Genomic DNA, 24,767 nt, shown 5'->3' with positions numbered 1-24,767 from the left:
CTTCATATCTGTTATCATTAGCTGGATGACCGCGTAGAGCAAAACAGTGTCCAGTGAGGCGAAAGCCTCACTACGGTTGAATTCGGTAGGGTCTATTGTTCTGTGGTGACCGGTAGTTTGAATTAGGCACCATCCGTAATGCTTAAAGGCAAGGCTATTTGACATCCAAATGATGAAATGAAAACAAATACTACGATCTCTTAACAGCTATATAGTTCGATATCTTAGTAAATGCAAAAGCTGGTAGAGCACACACCAACCGACAAATGTAACCAACCTTTATTGACATAATATATGAATCGTATTGTGATTGCAGTTCACTTTGCACTTGTTTAAAGAGTATTGTGAGAGAGAGAAAGAAAATCTCTTGCCAAGCGAAAAGAATATACAGGGGTAATGGCCAGGTAAAGCGCATACACCAAATAGTGGTCGGAATTATCGAAACTGAGTCATGGTAATCCATGATGCTGACAGAAGCATGTAGATTGCGTACAATAGACATTGAATAACACTTTATCGAGGACTACAAACTAAATTAAAAAAAAAACTTGAAATTGATTTGGGCGTATTTGCCTTCCGACTTAAATCATGAAAAGAATTGTATTGCAACGATAAAAAGAGTATCAACTCCTCGCTAATTTTGTTCTTAACAGAAACTCGCATCGGCCCGTGTGCACCAGTAAAGAGCTCTACGCCCTTTGCTTTTTTTTTCTCTACCTATATAAAAATATTAAGGGGAAGTTAAAAACCGGTAACATCGTCCCTGTGGATGTTTTGCAACACATGCTTACGGCTTTTAACTTGAGCAAGCAAGTACGGAGCATTGGCCTTTGCCGCTTATACGGTGTCTTTCAAGATTTCATATTTATGTGAAGGCATTATCTTACATAAGAAATTGTATTACCTTAAAACCCAATATTCTATTAAATAAAATAAAATTCAGACATGCTTACCTTCATCTACTAAAACTACTTCCACAACAGCATTGAGTGGTATATCAATCTTATGCGTACACATGCAGTTTGGTCCGCAATCCGCAGGCCGATTATCTCCGTTGCAAAACTGTTCTGGATTAATATCGTTATACTGAGATGTTAGAGGTGCCGGTGCCGATAAGTATGAAATTTCATCAATAAGTGAAATGACATGGTCGCCAGTAGGTGCCACTGAAATTAAGTTTGATTAACCGCGGAATATTATAGATAACTTTAAAAACTTACCTAAAAATCGATTATAAGTGTTTGGTTGGAAAAGATCTTCGGCTCGATATACAAAAAAGCGGAACGGTAGGAAAATTTTCACATCTGGCTTCTCTGCCAATATTCCTCGATCTATTTCAAGAGCGTTTTTCAGTTGACTTACACAAATTGCATCGTTGCGTTGACGATTGCATTGAGCGTCCAATGGGTTCATAACCTTTTTATTAGTTTTGTACGTTTTTGTCGGTCGTTTCAAAATTATATATTGTGTAGTTTTATTTACAGGTGCGAATGTTCAAATTTAAGTGGTTTTGCGATATGTAATATTTTACAGGTCGGAAATTAAAACAAAAATAAGAGAAATATACATGTTATTTTATACAATTTTGTAACTTATAATAGTGAAAGATAAAGTAATCTTACAAAGGATTGTAACAACTAAATGTTTGTGAAAATAATTTTTTTTTTTTTGCTTTGTGTTTGTTGATAATTTTGTATCTAATTAGACTTAAATCGCGTTTTAAGCAAACAAAATAAAACCAAATGAAAACATAAAAACCGGCATTTTCAAATTAAATACCGGGTTTCAAGACATTACAAAAAAAACTTAAGTTTAATCGCTGAAGCGTAACTTATTTCAAATATCTCTTTTTGGTCATTCTTTCATAAATCAAAAAAATTTGTTTAACTTCAGACTTTTCTAAAAAAATTTTCACTTTTTTTTGTTACCTAACCGGGGCGATAGAAACAAAAAAAAACGTTGTAAATAGATAGCTCGGATATAAAAAGCTTTAAAAACTTTCGAAAAGCTATTGCGATTGAAGTATTTCGTTTTAAATGATAACTTGAATTAGAATATCTAATGTGGGGTCTTTGACTGTATACAATTTCAGTTTTTAATTTACAAAAATTTCCAAAACTTTGTTGTTTTCATTTAGACACGACAAAGAATCGATTTCTCAATATCAAAAGAGTGTATGTGCTGACTGCAGAACTGCCGGTTAAGACTTATATACTACTGAGAATAGAAGGAGAATATCTGCGAAGCCTCATTCAGTAACCTCTAAACCTCAGTCGTCTTCAAAGCGTTCCGACGTGCTATTTCGCTACGTAGTGTGCAGCTCGACGAAGGCGGTTCGCTGCTCTTCTCTCTTTCGTCGGCTATTTTTAAATGCCTGCATGGAGTTGCCAGCTAATGCAATCCAACTTTTACTAAACCCTACATTTTTGTGGTAGGTCGATGACTGTGTTGTTGCTAGTTGCTCCTAGTTTTGCCGAGCATTTAATCCAATCAGTCCCTTTCCGATTTATATAATAGAGAGAGTAGTCAGAAGACTATATGCCAAGGTTTATTCAGATAGCTTAAGAACTAAAAGACAAGATAGCGTGGAACGGACAAGCCGACGGACAGACGGACATGGCTAGATCAATTCGGCTGTTGATGTTGATCAAAAATGACTCCTTTACCCACTACATCTGGAGGACAGTAATGTTTGATGGAATTTTATCATGCTCGCCTTTTTCACTGGTAGCGCCATAAGCCCTAACCAGCATGGATTTATGCCAGGACGGTCTACTACCACAAACTTCTTTTGTTTTTAATCACTATACTAGTAAGTAAAATCAAATATGCAATCGGAAATAATTCTTAGCAATACCCAAGAAAATGGAAAACAAAATGAATTATTATAAGTCTCGAAAAATATCATAAATTAGCTTATTATCGTGCCTATTCAAATGGTATTTAAAGTGGCCTTAAGCGTCCATAACGTCACGGTAAATTAATTTTCGCTCGGCGTTATAATCATATTCAAGCAGAATTCATTTGCACCACTTTTTTCACGTATTAACTCCGAATTCAGAGTAAACTTTTGTGTGTTCAGAAATACCAATAATATACTAACATGAAAACGGCGTCGTAAAAAGAGTAATAGTAACAGTAAAACCGTTAAATAACATTTTTGTTTTTAAGTCTTGAAAAGTGTCAAAACAACCTATATTTCAAACTTTGTCCAAATTTTTTGTAAGTAATAGAAAGTTTTCTAGTCGAATTAGTAGTCTACGGTAAAGGTAACTCCTGTCAGAATCAAAAGCATAAGTCCCCTTGCCTTTGGAAATGTATATATTTGATTTATTTTTGTTGTTGATTTGTTTTTAAAAGAATGACCATTATAGACAATAGTTCACGAGATAAGTGTAAGTAGAAAATCATTTAGCATTCAGTGAATACGAATATAACCTTTTACCTCTTAGACACTGGTTTTTAAATTTGCTTTATATAACTGAACGTACGTTTATAAATTTAGTGCTCATACAGGAACCAAATGTTGAATAATACTTGTAAATTACGTGATTTCAACTTACCACACCTTGCGGTATTCCGACGTCGTACGTTGGTGGTGGAGAAGTTGGCTGATAGGGCCCACGTGCATAACGCAGGATTGCAAGTTGCTGAGCTCGACGAATACCACACTCACCAAGCCCCCGCAATTGGATCCAATAAGCTCCAACAGGTTGATCCGCGGTAATAACGAAATCATAACGCTCACCTAAAACATTTTATATATATAATTTGCATCTACTGAAGCTATTTAGTTAATGACTACGAAATAATAATAATATTTTGTAATAAATAATATTCTTGATCCACGTGTGACCCTTAGGGGCCCGTCCACTTGCCTATCTGTATATGAATATCCGATTGTCTCTTTGCTATGCGAACTAGTAAATCTGTTTTTGAGCATATTCTCATCATTATCGGAAGGTTTGCTAACGTTTGATTTAGCTTAAAAGCGATATACAGTGGCGAGCACAACTGAGTGTATGTTCACGATTTTGACTTTGGCCATCAATAAAAACCAAACTACACAAGCAAATCCAACAATTTTTTTTGTATAATGTTTCTTAATTAATTTTTAGTTATTTTAAGAAAGAAACACCAACTTATCAAATAAATTCAAATTCTTAGAATAAAAAAACGAAATAAACTCACATAAACTCAATTTTGCACGTTTTACCTACTTGTACCTTTTTTCGCTTTCCACATCTTTTATAAACTAAATTTTATGTTTTTTGTAAAAGATCTAACTCTATAATTGTTCAGTTATATTTTTGGTGGTTGTAGATCAGTTTAAAACGTGTTTTTGATGGCCAAAGCTGTATTTGGAAAAATATTATAAAAATATTTTAATAAAAGCTCAAAAATTGCAAAATTTTCGTGATAAATTGAAAATAATGTTGTAAACCTGACAAAAGTGACGGTTCTACTCATAAAATCGCCAAAGGACTTGGTATTTTCCAATTTCCATTCAGAAAAGTCGAAAGCTGACCCCCAAGCCTGAAGTCGTTAGCCGGAAATAATTATTAAAGTACTCAGGTGCTCGTCTAATATTGTCTAAAATACAAAAAAACAACCTTTTAATGACAAAGGGTGCTTTTCTGACCATAAACAAAAATGTCAGCAAGTGGACTGCTAGAAGAGCATTGCAGGACATCGGATACATATCGAGCGTAAAAATAATAAGCCTGCGTTTTCCAATAAGAATGCCAAAGATCGTTTAAAATTAACTAAAAATCACCTAAATTGGATCATTGACGATTAAAAACAAGTTGACTAGTCTGATGAGTTAATGTTTTACCGTTTTCACAGTGATGAAAAACAGTATTGTTTAATTCGACCAGGCGATCGAACTCAAAGAAACCATGTAAAGGAAATATAATAGTTTGCATAGTGGCATATTGGAAAATTACATGTACACACATTTTTGTTTATGGTCAGACAAGCACCCTTTGGCATTAAAAGCTTGTTATTTAGCATTTGGGACAATATTAGATGAGCACCTGAGTACTTTAATAATTATTTCCGGCCAACGACTTCAGGCTTGGGGGTCAGCTTTCGACTTTTCTGAATGGAAATTGGAAAATACCAAGTCCTTTTGTCACTTTTACGAGTATAACTGCTACTTTTTGTTAGATTCACAACATTATTTTCAATTTATCACAAAAAATTTGGAAAATTTTGGGCTTTTATTAAAATATTTTTATAATATTTTTCCAAATACAGCTTTGGCCATCAAAAACACGTTTTAAACTGATCTACAACTACCAAAAATAGAACTGAACAATTATAGAGTTAGATCTTTTACAAAAAACATAAAATTTAGTTTATAAAAGATATGGAAAGCGAAAAATGGTACAAGTAGGTAAAACGTGCAAAATTGAGTTTATGTGAGTTTATTTCGTTTTTTTATTCTAAGAATTTGAATTTATTTGATAAGTTGCTGTTTCTTTCTTAAAATAACTAAAAATTAATTAAGAAACATTATACAAAAAAATTGTTGGATTTGCTTGTGTGGTTTGGTTTTTATTGATGGCCAAAGTCAGAATCGTGAACATACACTCAGTTGTGCTCGCCACTGTATGTTAGGGTTGCATACCAGCTTGTAGAAGTTTGTTAAATTTGATTAAGATCATGTTAATTTTCGATCGTGTATGATCACGACAGCAATGACGAGAGACATTTTGTCATTCGATATTTGGCGACCAGTTTAGAGGGCAACTTTTAAAATTTAAATTAGCGACTAGATGCATAAAGAAGGCTTAATTTTGTTTGAAGGATGTCCGCTATAGAATGGGAGCATGTTATAATCGAGACGAGTTGACGGACCGAATTTAAAACGCGAATGGAAGCTAAATTCGGCACGCCGAAATTATTATACCCCTGCAGTTTGCAATTAAAAATATATATGCTTAAAAACAAGTGTTAACTTTCATTAACTAACATTTCACATATTGTATATACAGTGTACACCTACAGTTTTACATACACAGATAGGTAGAGAGCTATCTTATTTTAGACCTTTATCGTGTTAAGCCAGTTTTTTTGCCAGGTCCCGAAGGTATACCAGGCTGTGTGCTTAGATATTGTGTAATCCCCTTCTAAAATTGTTTACTTTATTTTAGAAACATCCCACTTTCTTCTTATTTGGAAGGAATCATTTGTTATTCCCCTCCATAAAAAAGGTAGCAAATTGGAGGCCAACAACTATACAGGAATCTCTAAGTTGTCGGTCATTCCAAAACTGTTCGAAAATGTCATTACTTCTCATTTGCAGCACCTGTGTAGGTCAATTATTTATCCATGTCAACATGGTTTTATTAAGCGAAGATCAATAACAACCAACCTATTGGAGCTCATTTCCTTTGTTATAAGGAGGTACCGAAATAACTTTCAGAAAGCATTCGACGCTGTTAATCATTCTCTTCTTGTTCGGAAACTGGACTTAATGGGATTTTCGATTGATCTTCTTAATTGGATCTTGTTATCTGAATGGCAGGACTTCTTAGGTTTACATCTGGCGTTCCGTAAGGGAGTCATTATCAACGATCTGCACAAAGTTTTGACTAACTCCAGAGTACTTACACTGACGAGCAAAACTGTAACACGAGTTCAATACTCGAAATTCAAAGGTCTGTATCTTCTGTTCTAATTTTTGTTGGTATGCGTATACCCTATGTTTCATAAAAATTTGAAGTCATTTGATAGAGGGAGAAACATATGCTTAAGCCAAATGTAAAAAAAGTCAAATGTTACAGTTTTGCACCATACTTATGTATGCTGATGACTTTAAACTATGCTTACAGTATAGGGACAGCTCTTGCCAGTCAGACCTGCAATCGGATTTTAATAACTTTCAAGCATGGTGTCTTGCTAATTTAATTCATCTCAATAGCTCCAAATGCAAGCTGATGACATTTTCACGTGTCACTCCACAGTTTGCCACTTATACGCTTAAGGGGGGGGGGGGGGGGGGGGGGTAAGGTAAATTCGGTGCAAAAAAGGCCATTGAATTGAATTTTTCAGGAGAGCGCTTTAAACTTTGTGATTCTCATGCATTGAACACCAACCGACCTTCGTTCAACTCCGCATAGCTTCGTCAATTTTACTCTGATCGATTTAAAACTTGGTCACATTCTTAAGATGTTGAACTTTAAAAATAAAAAATAAAAAAAAATTTACGAAAAAAAAAAATAAAAACCCAACCCCCCCCCCCCTTAAGGATTGCGCTCTGGAAAGAATATCTCTTGTTCATGATTTGGGTGTTCGCTTAGACCCTAAACTTTCGTTCTCTGAACATATTTCGTGCATGGTTAATAAGCATCTAGAACCCATATCCCCTTAGTAATAAATCACTGTAGGCGGGAGTTTGAAGCACATGAACTATTTCGGGTTTTATGTAGGGATTACAACCGCCTCTCTGATATTATTATTCGCAGTGATAACCCTTCTATACTAAAAACTTTAATATATCTAGAGTTAGCTCGTAGTGTAGCACCGTAGTCTAATTTTGCATGCGTTTTTATTTATTTATATATTTATATTATATTATATTTTTATACCCTTGCAGGGTATTATAATTTCAGTCAGAAGTTTGCAACGCAGAGAAGGAGACCTTTCCGACCCTATAAAGTATATATATTCTTGATCAGCATAAACAGTCGAGTCGATCTAGCCATGTCCGTCTGTCCGTCCGTCCGTCTGTCCGTCTGTCCGTTTCTACGCAAACTAGTCCCTCAGTTTTAAAGCTATCTGAATGAAACTTTGCATATAGTCTTCTCTCTCACTGCTATATATGTCGGAACGGGCCGGATCGGACGACTATATCATATACCTGCCATACAAATGTTTGATAAATTTTTAGAAAAAAATTATAACTTGACTGTTTTTCAAAATTATTGCATCATTTTTGGGATATGGCCATTTTATATTATTCCAGAATTTTGGTAAAAATTTTATGAAAATCAGACGACTATATCATATAGCTGCCATAGGAACGATCGGGAAATTAATAGGAAAAAAATTATATTTTCGTTTTTTCAACGTATTTTCATCTACTCTGAGATATGAGCTTCTGTTATTATTTCAGAATTTTGGTATAAATATTTTGAAAATCGGACAATTATATCATATAGCTGCAATAGACGCGATCGGTAAATGCAGAGAAAATGTAATGCTGGGAATGTGAAACTGTAACTGTCAAACTGTAAACATAATAAGTATAGGTAAAATATAATGAAACTCTGTTTTGTGTGTGTCTTCAGCATTTAAATTTATAATATAAATATCAAAACCAATCTGCAAGGGTATACAAACTTCGGCGTGCCGAAGTTATCTTCATTTCTTGTTTTTATATTTATATTATTCTCTCCTAATTTTGCATGTGTTTTTATTTATTTGTATATTTATATAATATTATATATTTTTTGTTATATTTTTTTGTTCTCTCCTAATCTTTCCTCGTTAATTTCATCTTTCATTCTAACGCGTCTATTTAGTTCGCGATTCGTGCCGTACGTCACACGGCTGCGCCCCTCGGTCGGTTGGGCGGTGAGAGGTGGAAGCGCGAAAAAAATAAATATGTAAATAAATAAAAATAATAATAACGGATTGATCGCTGTACCAAACAATTTTTGAAGAAATGCTCCCCTGATAGATAAATTGATTTTCATAACATATTCAGAACTTAAGAAAGCGTGAATGGTTACGATAGATAGATAGATTTATATGCATGTTATTAATTTTGAAATCCAAGCGAAACTGCCAGGTGTAGTCACGACATATAAATCAATTCATATAAATCAGTGTTTTGAACCAAGGTGAGGAAATAAATTTAAAATAAATTATAAATTATATTATCCAATTGAATTTCTTGTCTGCAGTTTTCTCGTTTATCTGAGGAGCATTTCTGCAAAAAACCATCTTCAAATGTCAAGGTAGTTTTAACAGCAAGGAGACACGGAGGTATACATATATCAGAGAGCTGCAACAATCAAACTTTTTTCGATCATACCCAATCATTGACTCGGATTTTTTGTGACGTAAAACTTTGCATCAACAAAATTGAATGATCGTTAGCGAGCGTGATCGAAGCGAACATTCAGTTCCGATCACTCTTGACTTGGTTCGGAATGATTTTTTTTGATCGTACGCGTTGTATGAGCAACAAAGAATGATCGAGACCGGCTGCTTCCATTCAGGCCGATCGCAATCATACCGTTCGGTCACACCGGTTTTGATTTGCTCATGCCGAGTGGTTCGGTTCAGTCTGACGAAATTTAGCAGAATCTCGGACGCAAACTGTTTGTTTATTAATTATAAATTATTAATTATAAATATTAAGTTTTTTCTGCATTACATAAATTTTAGTTATACGAGTAAATTATGAAGAAATAACTGAAGTCATTTGTATCAGTTAGTTGAAACGCAACTTGTTTCCTTTAAAACATTTAAATAATTATATATGTACATATGTTAAAAAAAAAATTTAACACATTTCGCAAGGCAATTCTCAATCTGATTGCATCATTCACAATCAAATCATGCGCAACATGAGTGAAGCCTGAGCTCTTTTGAATCGTTGGACTTGATCGTTCTTTTTCTGCACAATCAGTTCCGATCATCATACCGGTACCAAAAAAACCGTTTTAATCAGGAAGCAGAGCAATCAAGCTAACTGAACGAGATCGTTCGTATTGTGCGCGAAGATCGATCGAACATGTTGTGGCGATCTTCTGTGCTGAGTTGAGATCGGCTTGAGCGTTGTTGATCGATCCGGACCGATCATACTCAATGCAGCTCTCTGACATATATAGATCTTATTGGTTTAAGCAGATCGAAAGTTCTCATATGTAGGACAATATATTTTTCAACAGCAATGTTTAAGCCCTAGGTATTCTGGAAGTTTAAAGTTGTATTTTTAAAATATTATTACCTTGAACAAGGCAAAAACCATAAAATGTCATATTTGGTGTTTAATATATATATATATATATAAAATAATCTTTTAGCGACATACCTGAAAATGAGATTATTGTGTTGACATTGACAGGATGCACGGGCTCTCCATCAGTTGCAATTACCGTCATTCCGTGGCCCTCTATGGTTACTTGTGCAGGGCAGACGGAAGCGAATGCATTTATCATGCGGAATCGGTATCGGCGTCCAGGTGTAATTGTAAAAATTTCTAATGGCGTATTTGTCATAAATCCAGTATTAGGATCGCGGAATTGGCCTTTGCCGTTGATCAGCATTGATTCAGGGTCTTGGCCGGTGTTTACTGCTAGACGCCCTGGATAGCGCTCTGCAGCATCTTCATGCAACCAGTCACTAATAAGCATTATATGGGTGGTCAAATCAAAGTCATATAAATGAGAATTAGGATCTCTTGACGGTGGTTGACGAACAACAACGCTTCCGTAAAGTCCATCTAGTTTCTGAAGGCCAGTATGGGCATGCCAAAAGTGAGTGCCGGCGTTTCCTGTCCATTGGTAACGAAAAGTGTTACCCTGTTGAATAGGACACTGGGTAACAAAGGGAACTCCATCGTAGTACTGCGAACCCCTCTGCCAAATACCGTGCCAGTGTATGGTTACTTCCATTCCCTCCATATGGTTTTCCACGTCAATAACAACCTTGTCATTTTCGCAAACCTGGATGCTGGGTCCAGGTATCATTCGATTTGCGGTCAGAATTCCCCGTTCAACTCCATCAGCTAAAACACACTGACAATGACTCCAAACAGTATTAGTAGCGTTCGGAGTGCACACCTGACAGGCACTAAAATGTAAGAACAAAGGATGGTTCAAAAATAAAATATTTCTGATATTGCGCAATGTATACACAATAGACATATACGCCGCCGCGCCGCGCCACGCCGCCGCCGCCGCCGATTTTTGCCTTATTTGACGCGCCGCCGCCAAATTATGAAAATAACGGCGCGCCGCTGGTGCGGCACCGGCGCGGCCTGCGGTGTTATTATTCTTTATAAAACTTTAAAAAAAATAAATAACTCATTAAAATGGCCAAATACTCATATAAATAATCGATTAATCGTTGAGATTGTCTCATCTCACATATCCCTATGTCCCATCTCTAGAATAGACATATACGCCGCCGCCACGCCGCCGATTTTTGCCTTAGTTGACGCGCCGCCTCCGCCGGTTCTTTCTGACTACTACGCCGCCGCCGCCGCCGAGTCATTTTGACCTTTACGCCGCCGCCGATGCCTTTAACCATCGGCGTAAACCTCTATTACACAATACATACATATATAAAAAAAAAACAAAATTGAAAGTATGTCGTGTGGAAGAAATCAATCAGTTAACAGTCCGGCAGAGAAACGTGGCTAGATTGACTCAACGGTTAATGGTGATCAAGAATATATATACATTAACGTCCCGTCTCGGTACTGGGCACGGGAAAAAACTAATTTCCCTTTCCAACGTCTTTCGCCCCAAACGAAGTCATCTGAAATTGACTCTTACATGTACGTGTATCATTCAAAAATGCGCGGAATATGTTAGATCCTGGCAGCTCTTGAATATTAGAAAAAAGAACTTTATATATATAGCTTTATATTTTCATTCATTCATTAATTTCCTAACCAATTATATGAAATATTATTTAATGCTCTGATTTGGATCTGAATGGCGATCTATTATATATACTACTAGAGGACCCGGCGAACTTTGTCTCACCCCAATTTCACGACTTTATATAACCCCAGAGTAATAACAGAACACTGGAAATTTAAATTTGTTGTGGAATTTTTTCGACTCGAAATCAGTGGAGAGCGATGTGATAAACAATATTTTTTTTTTATCCGGTGCAAAAATAAATAATGATGGCTTTACAACACTAGAACAGGCTACGTATAAACTGCCCATGTGAAAAATATTTTAAGTCCAGATTTATCCCGCAGACTTGCCTTGCGATTTATTGATTGACATCGCAAATGCCAATCGAACTGGGAACTGAATCCTCTTGAATTGGAATGGAAGATCTGTTGGAATAATCGGAATTCGTGGCATAAGAACTTCCTCTCCTTTAAATTTGCCCTTGATGATCGTCGCTTAAATCACGTTGTTCATTAGTTTCTTAACGGGCAACCGCGTACCTTTGCATAATCTCGGATTGCATGTGAACATGATGAATAAATCCGGGCGCCCGTAATTCCGGACATACGTCATCGCATCTTGCGAGTACTCATGCATATGGCGCGGGCTTCCAACATAAGTAGCTGGGAGAATGGTCAAACAACCGATGTTGGCCGCGTGTCCTTCAGCTGTGGATGTACTCGTCTGAGCGCAACTTCGACTGATTAAAACGAATGACATTGAGACGTTCCGTTTCTACTTTGACGTACATGTCGACACAGTACTGTTGAAACAAACGGCGGTATCTTAACAGATGATTGTCAACATCTAGTCGAATCATCAATCGGTACGCATAAAAATTCATAGCTGACGTTCTTATTCGTTTGGCCTGACAAAAATCCTTCATCTGAACCCTCCCAGAGGGAGCCGGCTGGGAATGGGCACTATATATTAGCCCGGACACGGGTAATGCATCGCTGCTTGCCCCGTCCGCGATAATACAGTGTCTAGCAAAGGTCACGGCTCAACTCCTTCTGCCCTAAAAAGCCTAAGAAAGTGAGCCGTTAGCCATGGGTGGAGGTGCCTGGCGGAAGGCATAAAACGCAAGTGGGTGGTACCCCTGAAAAAGAAATCATTCTGGAGGGTTTAAAGGAAGAAACCAGAGCTCGGATGTCAGCCCAAATGTCGGAAGGCGTGACCGCTACCACCGGCGGGCACGGGGGGGAGCAATCCTCTCTGCGTGTCGGCAGCGGTTACACCTCTGATGTGACGGGAGCAGGTCATGTCAGTTGCAACGCTACTGCCGAAAAAACTGCGCAGGGGAGGTGTTGAGCCGCTCACGTGCCATAGTCGATACAGACTCGGACCTTGAGAGCGTGCAGCTTCTCCACTCACCGGAACCAGGCACCAGCTCCCAGCGCAGGGATGGGCCAAAACGGTCAAGCGAGGGGATGAAGGCCAAGGCGCTGTACAAGGCTGCCCTCCGCATCCAGGATCGGCTCCAGGAAAAGCCGCCATATCCCCAGAGGAGAAGGCAAAGCTTACCTGGGTGAGGAGAAGATCGCTGAGGGGAGGCTTCACTTCGCCAAATTCCCCCACATGAGTTCGACTGGCGCCAACAAAGTGGAGGAGACGCTTGCCAACAAAAGGCAACGCTCAACCGAAAACGCCTCTATGGACGCACCGGGGAGCAAGCGGCAACGCGGGCCTAAGGAGGCAGGCCCTCCTCAAATGGCGAAAAAGCCCAAAGACACCGCAAAAGTCAGTGAGGCGACCAAACGACACCTGATCGTGGCCCTCATTGACAGAAGCGATGAAGCCGGCAAAATGACCGAGGCGCAGTGGAAGATGGTGCATGCGCGGCTCGTTAAATCATTGTACGCACGGATGGAGGATGAACCCGAAGCTCCCATGCCCACCTTCGATGGCGCTGAGTGGCTAAATGGGGTCAAAATCCTAAAGTGCATGGATGACCCGACGAGAAAGTGGCTGACGCAAGCGGTCTGCCAGTTGGAGGCGCTGTGGGAGGGAGCCAAGCTAGAGGTGGTGGACCGGGAGCTAATTCCATCCACTCCAAAAGCGAAGGTACTCTTCCCCATCGCAATCCAAGCGGACCGGGCGCTGAAGCTGCTGCAGCGTCAGAACCCGGATATCCCAACCGCGGACTGGAAGGTTCTGCACTTTGCGGCCCAATCACCCAAGGAGGGGGGGCAAAGTGCAGTCCTCCAGATAAACAAGGAGGCAGAGGACATCCTTTATCGCAGATACGGTAAGATGGCGTGGGGAATGGGTAGCGTATACCTGCGCCTCAAAAAGCGCCACCCCGGGGATAAGGTTGCTCACACCCTGAAGGCAGATGTGGTGGAGAAGGACCTAGGTCTGGAAACCATCGTGGATGCCGACCGGGAAATGACGCTGGATGAGTCCGACGAAGGAGAGGACGGTGACCTGACCGTAGTAGTCAACCCGTCGTATGGAGGTGAGGCCAGTACCCATGACACTCAGGCTGCTGCAGCTCAACCACCATAAGAGCAAGGTCGCGTCGGCGGAACTCCTCATAGACATGGAGCAAGGATCCGCCGACATAGCTTTGGTCCAGGAGCCATGGATCGCCTCAGGCAATGACATCGCCGGACTGAAGCCCCCAAATTACAATTTGCTCCCTCCATCAACGGTAAGCAGGAATAGAACCGCCAAACTTGTACGGAAGGGTCTACACGCTAACCTTATGTCTTATTACAGCTCTGATGATCTGACCGTGGTGATGCTAGAGAGCGGGAAAAAGCGCCTTTTGGTATCTTCCTCCTACATGGCACACGACAGGACGGGCCCACCAGAAGAACTCATGAGCTTGGTAGAAGCCAGCCCGAAGGACCAGCAACTGCTCGTGGGTGCAGACGCCAACGCGCACCACTGCGTATGGGGAAGCTCGACAAAAACGACAGAGGTGAGTCCCTCTTAGACTTTATACTCTCAACCAACCTGAGTAAAGCAAACGTGGGGGAGGAACATACCTTTGTAGAACCAACCTCCTCAAACGTGCTAGATATTACTCTTGTAAGGGGACAAGGTACTTTGGTATCAGAATGGAGAGTCCTTGAGAGCCCATCCATCTCAGATCATAAGTACATACGGTTCCAATACGCATTCGAACACTCCCCAAAACAATCAGTCTTCAGGAACCCCCGGAATACTAACTGGGGAAAGTTCAAGAACTCTATCGCGACACGGCTCGGGATCTCTCCGGGCATAGTAGAATCCGCGGAAGACATAGAAAAGTCCCTAGAGACCCTCTCGAAAGAACTGCTAGATGCGAACCACGCATCAAGCCCTATACCGGACACGAGAAAGAGAAACAGGCCACTCTGGTGGAATAAGGACCTTTCACTCCGACGCAACAAAGTCAAAGAATTCTTCAAAATCGCCAAGCAGGCGAAAGAGGATATCATCAATGAGGAATACAAAGTTCTACTAAGGGACTACAAGGAGGAAATACGCAAGGCGCAGAGAAACTTATTGAGAAACTTCTGTTCCAATATAAAGACTGCCCCGGAAACGGCTAGACTCCGGAAGCTGCTATCGAAGCAGCCAACCATACAGAGCCAGCTCAAACGCGACGACGGACAGTAGACTGAGGGCATCAAAGAGGCTCTAACAGCACTAATGCATGCGCATTTCTCAGGGTGCACTGTACCCGATGCGAATAAGCGCCAGGACCTAGCAACTAGAGAACAGCATTTACCAAAATATCTAATATCCTCTAGTGGAATCCACTGGGCTATAGACTCCTTTGCGACGATAAAAGCACCAGGACTAGATGGAATATTCCCAACCATGCTGCAGGTGACCAAGGAAGTGTTCACCCCATGGCTCCATGCAATATATACAGCTTGTTTAAGCACGGACTATCCCTATCCAATGGAGGACCTCTCGGATTGTCTTCCTGCCCAAAGCAGGAAAGTGCAGCCACATGAGCCCCAAGGATTACAGACCGATAAGCCTCACCTCATTCCTACTTAAAACGCTGGAAAAGCTGCTGGACCTATACATCAGGAACGATGTAGGGAAACAACTGTCGACCAACCATCACGCCTACACGAAGGGGAAATCATTGGAGACGGCACTACATTCGTTGCCACCATTGAGAGAGCCCTAAACAATAAGGAATATGCATGTATATGACATATCCGGGGCATTTAACAACGTTAGCACGGACGCAATAATGGATCGCCTAGAAGGGACCACCTCGTCCCCCGCCATCAACTTGTGGAAAAGGAATCTTCTAAGTTGCCGGCGGGTACAATCAGATTGGGGCACCGCTTCCATGGTGACACGAGCGCACAGAGACACGCCGCAAGGTGGGGTTCTGTCGCCCCTCCTATGGAATCTGGTGGTAGACGACCTAATCAAAAAATTCGAGAGGAAAGCACCAAAGATAACAGCTTATGCGGATGACGTAAGCATAATTATCACGGGAGTCTGTCCATCGACCCTCAGCTCGATCATGAAAACAACGCTCAGGGAGATATGTGAGTGGGCGGAGAAGGTAGGACTCAATATCAATGCGGATAAGACGGACCTTATTCTCTTCATCAAGAGATACAAGGTGCCGCAATGGATCCCCCCAAAAATTAACAAAACCAGGCTGACCCCGAAAACACAAGTAAAATACCCCGGCATTGTACTTGACAGCAAGCTGACGTGGAAGGCCAATGTAGTAGAGAGGGTAAAAAAAGGCCACCATAGCGCTATATGCATCCAAGAAGATGCTTAGCAGCACATGGGGCCTCTCACCCGCTCTAATGCATTGGGTCTACATATCGGTGGTGCGTCCTACTCTGCTGTATGGAGTCTTAGTGTGGTGGCAAGCCACGGAGAAGAAAACGTATAATAAGCTTATGGAGAGAACCCAGCGGCAGGCACTGCTCTGCATATCAGGGGCGCTGAGGTCAACCCCCACCAAAGCACTCGAAACCATAATCGGTATATATCCCCTAGATATCCAAGCGCAACTGACAGCAGGAAAGGCGGCACAACGTCTGGTTGCATCAGGAAACTGGTCGCTACAAGGATTCGGGCACAGTTCAATTGGTCGAGACGAGCAGTACATCTGACTACATGATACCCAGAACGTGCTCGGATGTAAACACAACAGTATTCATGGGACCAAATGACTGGAAGTCAGGCCAGGACTCTGCTCAACACCTTAATATATACACCGACGGCTCCAAGATGGATGGAGGAGTTGGAGCGGGCATATACTGTTCAGACCCTGAAACAAGGCTGTCGTATAAGCTACCAAGCTACTGCAGTATATTCCAGGCAGAAGTATTCGCCATCAGGAAAGCAGCAGAGTTTGCGCAGAGCATAAACCGTCCACATGAGGCGGTCAATTTGTTCGAAGACAGTCAAGCGGCGATAAGATCCATGCAATCATCAGCGGTCAGTTCCAAAAATGTACTGGAAAGCAGGGAGTCACTAGATAGCCTAAGCACGACTAAGTCAGTGAGGATCTACTGGGTTCTCAGCCACCAAGGCATAGACGGTAACGAAACCGCGGACGAACTTGCAAAGGAAGGCGTTGGACTGGCGAGTGAAAGAACAGAAAACGTCCCTATCTCCCTAAGAACGCTCCAAAGCGAGCTAAAGAGACGGGCTGACGCAAGCGCAAAAAGCAGGTGGAGGAGTAATTCCGCAACCTGCAGAATATCAAAAATCATGTTCAAAGAACACAACGAGAAACTCACCCACTACGTGCTGCATCTTCCGCGGAAGGACTGCAGAATATTAGTGGGTATTCTTACAGGTCACTGCCTGTCTGCTGCACATGCAGTCAAGCCTGGTATTACCGACAACGCCAAATGCCGGAAATGTGATGAATCCGAGGCAACCGAAACATTGAAACATCTCATTTGCAAATGTCCGGCCCTAACGAGGGAATGACATTCCTAGGCTCTCCAGTTCTGGCATCGCTAGAAGATGCCTCCAGGAGGAAACCAGGCGAACTCCTTGCCTTTGCGAAAAACACCTTGATATTCAAGGATCTCGAAACCCGTATAAATAGTCTCTAGGTCCATCCAGGAATTTCCCGGATAGCTATGGGCCATATTGGCCTATGTGTGGCCCCTCGAGGGCTGTCCGGACTAAGTCAACCTAAATAAAATGCTGAAAACTCACACAAACAGAGTTTCATAACAATTTACCTATACTTTCTTGTTTAGGTTGTCTTTTTGGACACCCATAATAAATGTATGCATACAAAAATGACCTGCGCCCGATCTACTTCCTATTCTTTCTTCAAAACGGACTTCATACGGCTGAATAATTTCATAATTTATCATAATTGGTCCGATCTATACATATGCACTGACATGGCGGAAGCCTTGGATATTTTTTACAGTGCTATGAATTCATTTTTATTAAACGTGTTCCGTTATACTATCCGTCAACATCAAATAAGCCTCCTTGGTTTACCAAAGAGTTGACCCGACTCAAAAATATAAAATCAAATCTGTATGCTAAATTTAAACGTACCGGTTCTCGAACTGTCATATCTAGTTATTTATAAGCTCGGTTCACTTTTACCGTGCATAACGCAGTGTTACAATAATTATTTGACTCGTTGCAGGGCCCAGTTTTCCGAGGACCCAAAACGGTTTTATAATTTTGTTAAGACTAGACGTAAACCCACTCATCCTTCCTCGCTCTCTTTTGAAAATAGAACAACAGATAATGATTAGGCAATAGCCGATCTATTTGCTCAGTTTTTTCAAACCACTTACTACAACTTAATAGACTCAAATCAGGCTTATTCTTACATCATCCCCAAATCGAACCAAATCTTCAGTCCTCCCTTAAACGAAAGCTCTCTTCTTTTAGATCTTCATCGTGTTAAGCCAGGTTTTTACCAGGTCCCGAAGGAATACCTGGCTGTGGGCTTCCGTATTGTGCCGACGCCTTTTCAATTCCTTTCTAAAATTGTTTACTTTATCCTTAGAAACCTCCCACTTCGCCCTTATTTGGAAGAAATCATTTGTTATTCCTCTCCATAAAAAAGGTAGCAAATTGAAGGCCAACAAGTATAGAGAAATCTCTAAGTTGTCGGCCATCCCAAAACTGTTCCTCATTTTCAGCACCTGTGTAAGTCAATTATTTCTCCATGTCAACATGCATTTATTAAGGGGGATATACATAAAACCAAAATTTTTTGGGAAGTGTTAAAATGGGCGCATCCAAAACGTAATACGTATTTTTCTCAGCTTTCAATATTTGCATATTTACCTATGCTTTGGACACTATTCACAAAAAACTATGTAACATATCGGAGTGAATCAAAATGGGGGTAATAAAAATTAGTATTAGTATTTTTTAAGAGGGTGGGAAGTGAAATCTGATTAACTAAAAATGGCATTTTTTCATTCAAAACAAAATTTAATTTTTTTGTCACAATTTCTTTTTGGTTTTAAAAAAAAAAAAAAAAAATTTTTGTTGGCGGATTTCCGACACAAATTACGAGCTCCATCGTGTCCATAGCAGGGCAACTTAAAGCTCGAGGCGCTGCGGCATATGTTCCATAGGTCCGCCATTTTGTAAAATATTGTTTATAACTAATTTTTTTTATCATCTCCGATTCTACATTTAACTATTCCCAAAGTTTCACGACGATTGCTTGACTATTTCCTATAAAAAAAATTCACAAAAAATTGCAAAATTTTGACCGATTACATGTATATCCCCTCTTAAGCGAAGATCAATTACAACCAATATTTTGGAGCTCAGTTTCTTTATTATAAGGGGCTGCCGAAAAACTTTCAGATAGATGTAATCTATACTGATTTGACTCTGTTTTTACTAATTATTCACTTTTCGTTTAATTTTGCATTAATAAAGGTTTTATAAATATATATATGTTTTGTATATATGCGTATAGACTAGAGTAAAAACTTCTCAGACCCCAAAAACTACAATTCAAACTGAAGACAAAGCTCTCTGATTATAAATCGCAAAGGCAGTGGAACGTTGATTCTTGTACCTTCTTGTTGAGAATTTTAACTAAACATTTTGGGAAGCAACAAAACAAAATCCCACCTGAAGAGGCCCAGAAGTTTGGAGTGAAGAAAAGTGATACTCCGGATTTATATTTGTTTTGTGGCTGCGTTGTTATTCTTTCGAGGCTGTCAATAGTTATGCAAAATATATAATCTATATATATTAATATATAAACGACTTTGGGCTTTGTCAACACACTCATATGGGATCCAATGACAAAGAACTGCAGCTGGGAAAACACACTGTACGAAGAGGCTTTAGAGTGACTATAACTACAGTTTAACGCTGTCTGTTGAATGTGTTGTCGTTGTTACTTTTATTTGGCGATGAGATATTTTCGTGAATGATTGAATTACTTGACGTATCCAAAAGATCCTAGTGCATGCGATGAACGCAAGGTTAAGTCGTTTTAAGTGGGGTCCATCCCGATAAAGGAGTTTTCTATCTGTTCTGGTACATTGCTATCAACAATATGTAACCAGTAGCTACGATTTTTAATATACATATATATATATATTTATATTATACTTACGCGCCTAGCACGGTATAGTATTCCAAGGTAAAATGATAATAGCAAATTCTTGGCGGCTCGCCTTCCCGGCAAGCGCGTGCACATTCATCTGGGGCAGACAGAGCAGGATTGCGTCTCAATTCCGCAGTTGCACTAGTTGAGAAATCCAAGTGACGGAATGGTGATTTTGGATTAGGCTCGACTACGGTGCCTGTTATCTTATTAGCTGGATAACGTGCAGAACTCGGCAGACTTCCGCGTGAATTTAGATAGCCACTTCCAGCGGTTAAAGATGATTTACTATTTACTGTGCCTGACGCAGACGATCCACTTCCAAGGATGTTGCTATTAAGCGGCACGGGGCCTACATTATTCCCATTTAAAGAGGGGTGTGTCTGGACAAGGCCATGTGTTGCCGAATAGAAGGGCGGTTCGAAGGGTGTTGAACTACTAGGATTGGCCACATGTTGTTGCCAAAAAGAGCTCGATGGTGTTAAATCCGGATGATTTTCTGAAAAAAAAATAATTTTAATATATAATTGAAATTACTTTGCTTACGGAATGTTGTTAGGCATTAGTTCTCTTTGTAAATATTTCTAAAATCGTGGGTCCTTTCAAAAGAGTCATTAATTAGGGTGGCTGGGTGCCATAGTCGACACAGACTCGGATCTGAAGAACGTCCAGCTCTCCACAGAGGAGGAGGAAAGCCTAAGCCGCTCGGCGAAACCAAGCACCAGCTCCCCGCGTAGGGACGGACCAAAATGTTCAAGCCAGGGAATGAAGGCTAACGCGCAGTACAAGGCTGCCCTTCGCATTCAGAGTCGGATCCAGAAAAAGCCGCCCTATCCCCAGATGAGAAGGTAAAGCTTACCTGGGCCGGTGAAAGGACCGCTGAGGGCAGGCTTCACTTCGCCAAATTCCCCCATACGACCTCGTCAGGCGGTTTCGCCAACAAGGTGGAGCAGATGCTTGTCAACAAAAGGCTCAGCCGAGAGCGCCTGTAAGGACGCACCGGAGAGCAAGCTGCAACGCGGGCCTAAGGAGGCAGGCCCTACCCAAAAAGCGAAGAAGTCCATCAAAACCGCAAAAAACAGTAAGGTGACCAAACGACATTTGATCCTGGCATTCATTGACAAAAGCGATGAGACCGGCAAGATGACCGAGGCGCGGTGGACGATGGTGAATGCGCGGCTCGTTGAGTCTATGTTTACACGGATGGAGGAAGGCCCGAGGCTCCCAAGCACACCATTGATAGTGATAGGTGGCTAAATGGTTTGGTAAGCGGTTTGCCAGTTGGAGGCGCTGTGGGAGAGGGCCAAGCTAGAGGTGGTGGACAGAGAGCTAATCCCATCCATTCCATAGGCGAAGGTACTCTTCCCCATCGTAATCCAAGGTGACTGACATACCAACCGCGGACTGGAAGGTTCTGCGTTACCCAAGGAGGGGTGCCAAAGTGCAGTCTTCCAGATAAGCAAGGAAGCAGAGGACATCATCTAGCCCAGATACGGGAAGATGGCGAAACCAGACCGAAAGACTAGGAACTACTCGTGGGTGCAGACGCCAACGCGCACCACTGCGTGTGGGGGAGCCCCGACTTAAACGACAGTCACACTTAGACTTTATACTCTCAACCAAATTAAGTATAGCAAACGTGGGGGAGGAACACACCTTTGTAGGTCCCGTCTCCTCAAACGTGCTATATATAACTCTTGTAAGAAGACAAGGTACTTTGGTATCAGAATGGAGAGTCCTTGAGAGACCATCCTTCTCAGATCATAAGTACATACGGTTCCAATACGCATTCGAACACCCCCCAAAACAATCAGTCTTCAGGAACCCCCGGAATACTAACTGGGGAAAGTTCAAGAAGACTATCGCGACACGGCTCGGGATCTCTCCGGGCATAGTAGAATTCGCGGGAGACATAGAAAAGTCCCTAGAGACCCTCTCGAAAGAACTGCTAGATGCGTACCACGCATCATGCCCTATATTGGACACGAGAAAGAGGAACAGGCCACTCTGGTGGAATAAGGACCTTTCACCTTTTAGTCCTACTAAGGGACTAAAAGAAGGAAATACTCCAATATAGAGACTGCCCCGGAAACGGCTAGACTCCGGAAGCTGCTATCGAAGCAGCCAACCATACAGAGCCAGCTCAAACGCGACGACGGACAGTGGACTGAGCGCAGCGAAGAGGCCCTAACAGCACTAATGCACGCGCATTTCCCAGGATGCACTGAGGTAACCGATGCGAATAATCAGCAGGACCTAGCAACTGGAGAAGAGCATCTCCCAAAAGATATATTAGTAGAATCAACTGGGCTACAGACTCCTTTCCGGGGATAATAGCACCGGGACTAGATGGAATATTGACAGCTATTTTACAAGTAACGAAAGAAGTGATCACCCCATGGCTCTACGCAATATATACACCTTGCCAAAGCACGGGCTATATCCTAGAGCTGGGAAAAAATCGATGACAACATCGATTCGTTCTTTTTGGTCGATGCATCGATGCATTCGGTTTAGCAAGAAGAGGACGTGAACATAAGAGTAATTGAGTTAAAATTCTAATTTTTAATACATTTTTTTAGATTTCGTTAGGATTGTGTGTGTTGGTGGATCTGTGAATTGGAGCAAAATGAACAAGCTTTTGCGACTCTCAGGTAAATATTCTTACGTTTAGTTTTAGACACGTGTTTCGCGAAGCTCAAGTTTTTCATTTCACATGTTTGCCAATACGTACATAGTACATACTAGACTTCTGCATGAGTGTACTCATTTGTAGCATAACAGATCTGTACAGTAGTGTAGAGTTCTTAAAAATACTGCACCCGTTCTTTACTGTACAGTATACTTTATAGGCCAGAAGAAGATAGCACAACAATTTTAGTGTGCCCACTTTGAGTGAGTGCAGTATATGGTTGTACTCTTCGGGAGTGAGTACTATATTTGTCCTTTTTTTAAACAGTTGTACAGCTTGTTAGTTGTCTGTGTACAACTGTGCAGATGAGTTCAGTATTCTTTAATAAGTGCATAAAAATGGATTGCAAAGAAAACGACGCTCGTGAAATGAATAATAATTAAATATAAATTCTTTAATAAAATAAAATTCTTTATAAGAAATACATAGTACACACGAGAACTCTATATGTGTGCATGTACAAGTCATGAAGTTTCACTCACTGTACAATAAGTCAACTGCACACCAAAACACTGTACAGTGCCTTGACTACTGCACACAATTTTTGCTGTACTCATAAACAGCTGTACAACTATGGAATGAGTGAGAACACTGTCTGTCAAAACAGACAATACTACCCTACTCCCTCACACCCAAGTATACTGTGCAGAAAAAAGAGTGTGCCCGTTTCTAGAATAAGCTATTCATTTGTCGTTTTTGATGCATTCATGCAGAAGTCTAGTACATACATGTGTTGTAAAGTTTATACATATATACATATTATTTATTATTATTTTCAATTTGTAGGAAACCATTGGGATTCGGGCGAACTTAATGAGCCCAAGCGAAAATGTGCAAGGTCCAACGTTTGGCAAAATTTTAGACCTGGCGAGTCCTTATCTGCGGCCAAATTTACAAAACGTGTGGAAACACGACAAACTAACTTACTTACTTACTTAATTGAAGCGATTTCATCCAACTGTACTTAGCGTTCCTAATGCCGTACGAAACATTGAAACAGTTTTCGAAACTAAACAGGCGAAATCCTATGAAAGTGGCTCATCGCTAAAAACTACGCTGGATAAGGCTTTGATAAGCATGATCGCTACTGATCTTCAGCCTTTTAGGATTATGGAAGACGCGGGATTCCGCAATTTTGTCTACTGCCCGGACCCGTTGTTTTTAGCTATAGTCGAGCCTTTGATTTTTATAAAATCGAAGCCGACTGAGTCCTCAAGCCTGCAATTACGAATGCCTATTTGATTTATTATGAACACATTTTTGGTTCATTGTTTTATGAATGATTATGTAAATAAATTTAAGTTTTGGTTTTTCTCTGAATTTATTTGAAGTAAGAAATAAAAAAATTTGGTTTTCGATTTAATCGATTTTATTTTCTAAAAAATCGAAAAAAAAACCGATTTGCTGAGAATCGATTTTTTCCCAGATATACTAAACACGACTAAGTCAGTGAGGATCTACTAGGTTCCAGGGCATAGATGGTAACGAGGCCTGACTGGCGAGTGAAAGAATGGAAAGCGTTCCTGTCTCCCTAAGAACGCTCCAAAGCGAGCTAGAGATACGGGCTGAAGCAAGCGCAAAAAGCCGTAAGAGGAGTAATTCCACAACCTGCAAAATATCAAAAATCATGTGCAAAGAGCTCAACTCAGTCACTAAGTGCTGCATATTCCACGAAAGGATTGCAGAATGTTAGTGGGAATTCTGCAGCATAGCAATCAAGCTGGGTGATACCCAGCAACGGCAAATGCCGGAAATGTGATGAATCCGAGGCAAACAAAACCTAGGAGCATCTCATATGCAAATGGCCTACCCAAACGAGGGCAAGGATATGATACCTAGGCTCTCCGGTTCTGGCATCCCTAGAAGATGC

General features: G+C 40.7%; 1 protein-coding gene and 1 long non-coding RNA gene across 3 annotated transcripts in view; one reads left to right on the top strand and one right to left on the bottom strand.

Annotated features, from left to right (window-relative positions):
- Window positions 1-24,767, bottom strand: part of stw (straw) — a 62,062-nt gene that overhangs the window by 6,042 nt on the left and 31,253 nt on the right. Inside the window, exons 2-6 of one of the 2 annotated variants that reach the window (XM_041775885.2) lie at window positions 20,215-20,704; window positions 10,055-10,815; window positions 3,564-3,748; window positions 1,221-1,416; window positions 954-1,166 (exon numbers count right to left, since the gene is read on the bottom strand). In XM_041775885.2, the coding sequence (XP_041631819.1) occupies window positions 954-1,166; window positions 1,221-1,416; window positions 3,564-3,748; window positions 10,055-10,815; window positions 20,215-20,704 (1,845 nt within the window). The remainder of the gene's footprint in view (window positions 1-953; window positions 1,167-1,220; window positions 1,417-3,563; window positions 3,749-10,054; window positions 10,816-20,214; window positions 20,705-24,767) is intronic. The other variant, XM_070289102.1, reaches the window with a different exon arrangement.
- On the top strand, window positions 3,233-3,848 carry LOC138929662 (uncharacterized). The gene is made up of 2 exons (XR_011445888.1): window positions 3,233-3,395; window positions 3,453-3,848. It is a non-coding gene; the product is annotated as an uncharacterized lncRNA (long non-coding RNA).

This window comes from Drosophila kikkawai, chromosome 2L (genome assembly GCF_030179895.1).
Source record: "Drosophila kikkawai strain 14028-0561.14 chromosome 2L, DkikHiC1v2, whole genome shotgun sequence".
NCBI lineage: Eukaryota > Metazoa > Arthropoda > Insecta > Diptera > Drosophilidae > Drosophila > Drosophila kikkawai.
The sequence above is the reverse complement of the archived record's forward strand: the minus strand, read 5'-3'. Positions and strand labels throughout refer to the sequence as shown.